Genomic DNA, 9616 nt, shown 5'->3' with positions numbered 1-9616 from the left:
AGAAGTTCTGTCCTAAGTAGATTTGATTGGAAGAACCAATGATTTTTTAATATCTAATAAGTAAGTATAGTATTATGGAAAGAACATGGGCTTTGGAATCAGACTTGTTTGTACATGATTTTCAACTTTGCCATGTATTTAATAGTGGTATTATGTCACATTGCTTCATTTCTTTGAACTTCAGTTTTCTCATGTGTAACATCACAAGGGAGTTGTGATGATTTAAATGATTAAATGAGATTACATTTTTAAAAGCACATAGCAAAATGCCTAGCACCTAATTGCCTTTCAATAAATGTTAATTTCTTTTGTTCTCCTGTCTGACATGTTTCAAAGTCCCTTCCATCCTATTAACTTGTTTTATAAACATGAACTTTTAAATATCTTATTATTAAGAAAGTACAGTATTGTGGAAAGAGCATGGGCTTTGGAATCAAATTTGCTTGTACATGATTTTCAACTCTGCCATTTATTTGATAGTGGTATTATGTCACATTGCTTCATGTCTTTGAACTTAAGTTTTCTCACGTGTACCGTCACAGGGGAGTTGTGATGATTTAAATGATTAAATGAGATTACATTTTTGAAAGCACATAGCAAAATACCTAACACCTAATCACCTTTCAATAAATGTTAGTTCCTTTTGTTCTTGTATCTGACATGTTTCAAAATTCCTTTCATCCCATTAACTTGTTTTATAAACATGGAGGCAATGATTCCAGGTGGGAGGCAACTGCTGTAGTTCATTTATTCATTAAGCACTTGCTGATCACTTGTTTTGGATAGTGGAAATACAGAGGAAGGAATGAATTATTTTAAGAGGCATTTCCAAAGTTGACTGGGTGGAATGTGAGAGTTAAGGGGAACTGGGAGGAGGACAGAGAAGAGACTAAACTGATTTTTATTAGTATAATCTCTAGAATCAAACTAAGAAAGGGCAAATCCACTATTCTCTCAGAAAAGAATTATCCTTGTCTTTAAACATGTGAGTAACATTAGCTGTCTTCTACCTGATCAATTTGTTTTCTATAAGTCTTGTACCTTTTTTAAAAAAAAAGAAATTATTTGTATCATAAAGGACTTAAATGATATAGATGATGTGATTACATTTGCCCATGAATACTGAATTTGTTTTAGAAAATATCACTTTGCACTCACTGATTCTAGCTGGCATTGTTGACCTCATAGTACAATTAGTGACTGAGTTTGTCTCTTCTTTCTTTTTCTCCCAATCAGTTTGATAAAGGTTACTCTTACAACATCCGTCATAGCTTTGGAAAGGAAGGCAAGAGGACAGACTATACGCCTTTCAGTTGCCTGAAGATTATTCTGACCAATCCACCGAGCCAAGGGGATTATCACGGTAAGTGCTTCCACTGCATGTGCTGGTGAAGTACAGAAGCCCAAGAGCTCCTAGGAAACACTGAAACAGGGTAATGGCTTTGTGCATGACTGACAGGACCTAGTTTGTAGCTTGTGTCAGTCATCAGTGTCAAGCTAGAGCTCCGCTACTCTTTCAGCGATTTGTCTTATTACTGAACCAGGTCAGGCAAGAGAAATTCATTCAGCTACTCTTCAGTCTGTGCTGGAATGGTAGGCTTTTCAGTTCTCAATTTCCCCTTCGCCTGCTGTTCTCTGTCTTTCTCATGTTCAACAAGTGTTTTGGAAGACTGAGACAAGTTCTTCAAAGTTTTTTGAAATTAAAAAACTTAATTTTGGCATAGTAATTTTCCAAAGGCTAACTACTGAGGAAAAGTATGTGTGTGTGTGTGTGTGTGTGTGTGTGTGTGTGTGTGTTTTCCTTATTACCATCATCTGATTAACCAACAAAGATTAGGTGAGCAATTTAACAATTCATGGAACCAGACACACCTATCAATTTTTCTGAGTTGTTAGTTTAAAAAAAGTCTATGTCAAACTATTTTCTGTAGCCTTCTGAGTGCAACAGTTTTTTTTCTCTAAGCATACTGTGAAAAGCACCTCATTTGTCTGGTATGTCAGAAGATGATTTAATAGTCCATATCAGTAAGTTTTCCAGATTACCAAAGCTTACTACAGAATGTCAAAACTTTTTTTGGTTTTAAAATCTTAAATGAAACACAGTTTTAAAAAGACCACATACTTTTAGGCTGTTAAAAATCAGATAATCACAAACAACATTTTTAGAGGACATTCCATATATCCAGAGCATTCAGAAATGCCTAGACATCTATTATTTAATAGATGAAGAGGTAGCCAGTACCGGTAATATATAAATGGAGTGGTTCTTATCACCTGTGTCAGAGTCCCTTGAGGTTCCTTTAGAAATGCAGATTCTCAGGCTTCACCCTCAGACATGTAAAATCAAACTTCATTTGCAAGCTCCCTGGGTGATTTTTTTTATGTCTTTCAAGTTTGAAAACCATAGACCCAGATACTTCTATTGAGGAAGGCTGATACTTTTCTTAGCAAAAGTTAACTTACTTGAGCCTGTGGCCAAGAAAAATTCCTTGGGATTCTTCTGTGAATTTCCAGGTCCTGGCATTCATCACTTATTTAGTTGGTTTTTATTAGCTTAAATGCAGGACTTTACCTTTCTTATTACTATTAAATTGTATCTTTTTAGTCCAATGCCTTCTGTTTGTTTTATTTTTTTTAATTTAAACTTTGTCCATCAAGAAGAACTATATTTAGTGAACACTCATTGAACTCATTATTTGCTGGACATATTTGCTGGAATAAACTTTATTTTTCAGAGTTGTTTTAGATTCACCACAAAATCGAGTTGTGCAGCTTTTGAGTGCAGAGTTCCCATATGCCCTCTTCGCCCAAACATGCACAACCTCTCCAGTTATTGACATGCCACACCACACTGGTACAATTTGTTACAGTCAGTGAACCTATATTGACACACCATTATCACCCAAAGCCCATAGTTTACTGAAGGTTCATTCTTGGTGTTATATATTCTGTGGGTTTGAGCAAATTTATAATGACATGTATCTGATATTGTAGTATACTACAGACAAGTTTCACTGCTCTAAAAATCCTCTGTGCTCCACCTAGTCATCTCTCCCTTCCCCTTCACTGATCTTTTAACTGTTTCCATAGTTTTGCCTTTTACAGAATATCATATATAGTTGGAATCATACAGTACTTGTAGCCTTTTCAGACTGCCTTCTGGAGTCACTTGGCAATGTGCATTTCAGTTTCCTCCATGTCTTTTCATGGCCAATTTCTTTTTTAGCACTGAATAATATTCCATTGTCTAGATGTACCACAGATTATTCATTGACCTGCTGAAGTACATCTTGGTGGCTTCTAAGTTTTGGCAGTAAATATTTGTTTGTAGGTTTTTGTGTAGATGTAAGTTTTCATTTCATTTGGGTTAATACTAACAAGGAGTTGGGACTGTTGGATTATAAATTCCAAAGTGGCTGTATCAATTTTCATTCCCATCAGCAATGAATGAAAGTTCTTGTTGCTCCAATTCCTTGTCAGCCTTTGTTGTTGTCATTGTTTTGAATTCAGGCTGTGCTAATAGATGTATGGTGGAATTTGTTTTCATTTATAATTTCCTACTGACTTATGGTGTTGAAGTCTTTTCATAAACTTACTTACCACCCTTGTGTCTTCTTTGGTGAGGTATCTGTTCAGGGTCTTTTGCCCAGTTTTTTTTTGTTTTTTTTTTGAGTTGGAGTCTCACTCTGTCGCCCAGACTGGAGTGAAGTGGCCGCTCCTGGCCACCGCAGCCTCGACCTGCTGGGCTCCGGCGATCCTTCCACCTCAGCCTTCCCAGTAGCAGGAATTACAGGCATGTGCTACCACGCCTGGCTGATTTTTTGATTTATTGTAGAGATGAGGTCTCGCTGCCCAGGCAGGTCTCGAACCCGCGGGTTTAGGCAATCCACTCATCTCAGCCTCCCAAAGGCACGGGATTACAGGCTGAGCCACCGAGCCCAGCTTTTTGCCCAGCTTTAAATCAAGTTTTGTGTTTCCTATTGTCAAATTTTAAGAGTTATTTGTGCATTTTGGCTAACAGTACTTTATCAAATGTGTGTTTTGCAAATATCCCATCAGTGCTTTTGTTCTCTCCCTCTCTCTTTTTTCTCCTTTTGGAATCCCAATTATGCATGTTATACCTTTTATAGTCGTCCCACAATTCTTGGATAGTCTGTTTTGTTTTTTCGGTTTTTTTCCTCTTTGCTTTTCAGTTTCAGAAGCTTCTATTGTTGTATCATCAAGATTCTAGAATTTTCCTCTGCCATGTTTAGTCTATTAATGGACCCATCAAAAAAATTGTTTTTGTTATAGTGTTTTTGATTGCTAGCATTTCTTTTTTGATTCTTTCTTAGCATTTTCATTGCTCTGCTTATATTAATATCTGTTTTTGCACATTGTCTACTTTTTTCATTAGAGCCCTTAGCATGTTAGTCATAGTTGTTTTAAATTCCTAGTATCTTCATTCCAACATCCCTACCATACCGAATCTGGTTCTCATGCTTGTTCAGTGTCTTCAAACTGGGAATTTCACTAGTATTTCACACCGCCTCCCTTAGGTGGGACAGGATGTCTAGAGGTGACTAGAATTGGGTATTTCGTTTCCCCCTAGTAGGTTAGGCGCTGATAAAACTCAGCAGGGCTCTGGTAGTTTCTCCAGAGAGGAGAGCTTGTCAAGAAGACAGTGCTCTAGTATATTTTAAAAGGGTTCCTTTTGCCTCCCTCTTGCTGAAAGTGTGAGGATATTTTTCCCTGATACTCACTGTGAGGACCAGGTAGAGCTCCTGGAGGTAAAATTCACAAGAGTATGAGGGCCTCCCTAAGACTGGGTTTTCCTGGAGTTTTTAACTTTCAGGCATGTTCACATTGAAACTCCAGCAATTTGTCAATTACAGTTTAGGTTTTTCCACCCCTGCGCTGGTTCCCACAGAGATTCTGCTTGTGAGTTTCTGCTCTGGTGAGTTGTAATTCTCCGTGTTCACCTATCTTTAACCTCTAGTTTTGGGGGACATGGTTTGCCCTGTGACCTCACTTCTTTATTGGATCCAAGAAGATCTGAGAAGATCCAACAGAAGACTTAATGATTTTTCAGTTTGTTCAGTCTCTTTTCTTGTTTAGGATGTAGTGGGAATTTCTCTATATGCCCAACCAGAAACTAAAAGTCTGTACTTTTTTTGTTTTGTGCCATTTGCCAAACTATTTAGTCCCTAGGTTGACATTATTTTGTTAACCAACAAACACTGCCTGGAATGGTGGTTTAACCACTAATAAATCTATGTAGGCATGACTATATTCTGACCTGTATTTACTCATGTCTTTCACAAATGCATGCTGGGAAGTTTTGTCACACACTCAGCTGTAATTAATGTTAGTTGTGTATGCATTCAACTGATCCTCTATTGTCTTGTTAGTTCAACTCTTCCTCATTTGAAAATCAGTCTCTTTGATGTGGCAATAGGAACAAAGTAGGCGTTGACAGGTTCTATTTTCTTTCTATCATTTGATTAAAAATAACATCAACTTCTCCAATTCTGTTTCTTCTTGTTTTCTTATAGTGAGCACACCTTCACATGACCTTTTTGTGGTCGTTAGCACTTTGACAATCTTCAGTTGCTTCTAGACATTGTCCTTTCTGACCTTTTATACAGGTCTAGTCATTACTTCAAATGTAAATTGAATAATTCAGCGTAGTTGTGCCCCTTTTTTGTGTCCTTTAATAATTCTAGACTTTATGCACTCATTTCTTTCTCATTGAGATCCTTTGCAAATTTATTATCAGATTTTTCGAAATTAATAATGATAACTAACACATGTTGAGTGCTTACTATGTGCTGGATGCATATAAGAACTTCATATTGCATCTTATAGGAAATTTGTGAGGTGGGTCCTATATTTCCCTCACTCAACAGGAAGTGAAGCTAAGTAAACAAGAAGATAAAAAATTTGTCTAAAGTCATCCTACTAGTAAAGAAGGGTCTGAGATTCAAACACAAGCAATAAAGCTCCAGACTCTTAACCATGTATTATATGGTTTCGCAAGATGTTTTCTTTTCTAAAAATTATTACAGGTTTAATCTGAATAAAGCATATGCTGTAAATTTTTAAAATTTCACAGTTTGTAGGAGTCCACAGTGTTAAATTGGATTCTTTATTTATAGTTAATATTTTTGTTAAATACATTTGCTTGGCATCCTGGCTTGTTCTCATTATTTTATTATCAACCAATTTTCCATGGATTTTATTAAAAATGCACAATAGTTTGTCATTAACGTGCAGATTTACAGATTCATCATCTGTATGACTACAAAAAAGAAATCATACTTCCCCGTATAAATTTTAAAATAAGTCTTGACTTACCATTGCAATTTCTTATTAAATTACTTAGTCCCTAGGTTGACATTATTTTATTAATCAACAAACACTAAATATCTAAAATTTTCTAAATTTTGGCCTAAAGCAAGTTTTACATTTCAGTTCTTCTGTATTTTTATTTATACAAATATTTCTAGTAGTCCATCTTTATTTTTCTCATGAAATGATATCAAGAAGATATTGACATGTATCTACTATAGGTTGTTTTTCTATTATTGATCTCCTTTTCATCTGATTCTTTTAAATTTGTGCAGACTCTACCCTCCATGAAGTAGGCATACAACTTAATTTGAAAATGATATGAAATTTTTGTATATCTCTGGGTTTGCATACTTTTCTTTTTGTTTATATTATCTATCTCCATTCTCTCATATGTCTGTTATGTAATTTTTAGGTTTTTAAATAAACTATTATAGCTATTTTGTGATTCTTTGTACTTGTTAGCAAGCACAAAACAGCTACTGTTTTTCTTTTTCTAGTGAATGAACATCTTAGCCTGAGAATGCTACAGTGCTTTACGTAGCTCCTGAGCCTGTAGTACCCTGATAACCATGCAGCTAAGTCGTCATTTAGATAAAGAGAGGAATGCAGTTGCACCCATGGGCAATTAACTTTTTTATTAATAAGCTGTTAGACAATTAGGGGGAGCTTAGACGGTCCCTCGAGTATGGTATTATACTAAGTTCTGAGTAAATAACCTTGTTTGTGTGCTGGCTTGTTTTTTTGTTGTCAGGGTGCCCATTCCGTCACAGTGATCCAGAGCTGCTGAAGCAGAAGTTGCAGTCATACAAGATCTCTCCCGGAGGGATAAGCCAGGTAGGTCAGGTTCTGTTCTGCATCCTCAGTAATGAGGCATTAGACAGATTCTCTCCATTTTATTTCATGTCCTTTGCAGTGATGCTGTGTACCACTTGTCAGGTCTCACACCAGACATTCTATCTTCAAAATGAATTAAGCTAAAGCCTTGACTTTTCTGGTTTAGACTCAAAATTCTGGTTCTTTTTGCCTACTAGGCTGCATTTTTATTTTTCTTAGTAATAAAGGAAGCTAGAAACACCCCCCCCCCCCCATTTATTTTACTGCCTCAGTTGAGGACCATGTTTTTAAAAAAACAAACTTTTGGAGCAATGTAGTGAAGCTTATTAATGAAGCTGAAAATTAATGACAGTATATTTCATTTTGGGAAATTGTTTTCTGAGCAGTTGATAATGTAGTACATACTGGTTGAATGTTCTGGTAGGCATCAGTTGTTGCTATGTTTACATGTCTGATGGTAGTTCATTGGTTCTAATGGTTTGTCAAAATATTTTGTCTTGTGAACAATTTAAACAAAAAAGAAATTCTCAAATTTATAAAACCAAATATTTGAGCACACCTTTTAATAAGTCTACCTTTAAAAAAAATATTGTGCTGTTGTGAAGACTGTTATCTAGAATGTGCTTTTGAGTTGACTGGAATTTGAAGGAGTTGGGGAAGAACTTCTGTTTCCTTAGCTTAAGAAGAATATTATACATTTTTAGAGCATGAAACATCTAAATCATCATGTGCGGGGGCCCGCCCCGCAAGGGTCGTGGGAAGTGTTGAAGGAGAGACGGATAGGCGACGGACGAAGATCATATACTGGACACCTGCTTCTTGAACAAATGACAATCCAATGCCAGTCAATACAGAGCCTTTACACCACTCCCGAAGGGGCAAGACAAAGAAAACTCCTTCACATTCATATCCCTTAAAAGTTACCAGCCAGTGGTCCTAGTAGCGAACAAACCAAGATTCCCATAGGTCTTAGTAGCAAACAAACCAAGATTCCCATAGGCTTCCAGACAACGTCTTATTCATAAGCCAACAATGACACTTTCAGTCCAATGTCCCAAATTACAAATGTTTCAAGAAAGTTTCTTTAAGTGTATATTTCTTTATGTGTCAGGAATATTCTCATCTTAGGCTCTTATGTTCTTCACAGTCCTGTGATCGCCTCCCTTGTCCAGATGTCCTTGTTACTTTTCTCTTATCTTGCAGTGCTTGTTTCTAAAGAGAACTCAAAAGAAACTTTTAGTAATGTTTCCCAGGCCCCTCAAGGTTGCTTTCTGTTTTAGCTGATCTTGTCATAAAAGTGTCTGATTATTATATTATGAGTTTAGTGAAAACCTACTCTATAAATGTTAACTTAGAATTTTAACTATAGTATTAAGTAAAAACCTTAACATAATCTTTGTCCTAAGTTAGTGAAAACAGTGTTATAAATCACCTACAAACTCCTAGATAAGTGTTAGAACTTATAATGAATTTATAATGAACTTACTATAAATTTGTGTTTCTAAAAATCCTTATGTCTAAACACTAAACTGCATAATTCTAAATCAGATAAGGAGTGAATATACTTATATCATTTATTACTTAAACAATATCTAGTAACTTATAACCAAGTGAAAAAAAGCATTCTTGATGTGCTTCAGAGTTTAACCCTTGCATATGTTAGAAAAGACCAAGTGACATAGTGGGAAAAATGAAAAATAAACCATGATATTTCCAGGTTAGCTGTGAGTACTTCACATAAACATGCCATTTTCTTCTTCCACGACTGCACAGAATTCTTCGGCGGTATCAAACAGCAAAGGTGAGAGACAGAAGGGCCTCAGCTTCCTGGGCTCGCCCTGCGGCCCGGGGTCTTTGGCCCACCTGGACCCTGTCAATCAGGTGGGCCTCCAAGGCTGGCTCCCAACAATCATGCATCCTTAAAATAGTTATTTTTACTTAAAGAATACAATACACTTGCTCTAGGAAATGCTGTTTCTTCTGTGTCCAAAGTTCAGATAGAGTTTAGTTAATTCAGTTAAAATCTTACATAGTTTTTAGTACCTTGAGCAAGGCAGTGTTCAAAGGTGTTCAAGGAAGAATCAGATATAAATTCAGCTCCCACAGAACCAGGGTCTGAAGGAAAATACAAGCCAAGTGTCATGAGAGGTGTACATGTAGAGTGTCTTGGGTCTTCTGATGAGGGAAAGACTATAACCAGCTGAAGAGTCCAAGGACTATTTTCTGGAAGGATGCTTTTTGAATTTGGCCTTTAGGGAAGGTTGGAAATTGGGAAGAGAGAATACACAATGAAAGACAGAAAGTGAGCTGGGCTTGGTGGCTCAGTCTGTGATCCCATGCTTTGGGAGGCTGAGGTGAGTGGATTGCTGAGGCGGAAGAATCGCCGGAGCCCAGCAGGTCGAGGCTGCAGTGGGCAGGAGCAGCCACTGCACTCGAGTCTGGGTGACAG

At 36.7% G+C, this 9616-nt stretch overlaps 1 protein-coding gene across 1 annotated transcript in view; it reads left to right on the top strand.

Annotated features, from left to right (window-relative positions):
- Positions 1-1236: 1236 nt before the first annotated feature.
- Positions 1237-9616, top strand: part of LOC103272490 (DNA primase large subunit) — a gene marked incomplete at its 5' end in the record, with an annotated part of 34931 nt that continues 26551 nt past the window's right edge. The window contains 2 exons of the mRNA XM_008069980.2: positions 1237-1363; positions 7085-7167. Coding sequence (XP_008068171.2) covers positions 1237-1363; positions 7085-7167 — 210 coding nt within the window. The remainder of the gene's footprint in view (positions 1364-7084; positions 7168-9616) is intronic.

Source organism: Carlito syrichta, unplaced genomic scaffold (assembly GCF_000164805.1).
Source record: "Carlito syrichta isolate Samal-C Ts95f unplaced genomic scaffold, Tarsius_syrichta-2.0.1 Scaffold111522, whole genome shotgun sequence".
Classification (NCBI taxonomy): domain Eukaryota; kingdom Metazoa; phylum Chordata; class Mammalia; order Primates; family Tarsiidae; genus Carlito; species Carlito syrichta.
This window is presented reverse-complemented; position numbering and strand designations above follow the sequence as displayed.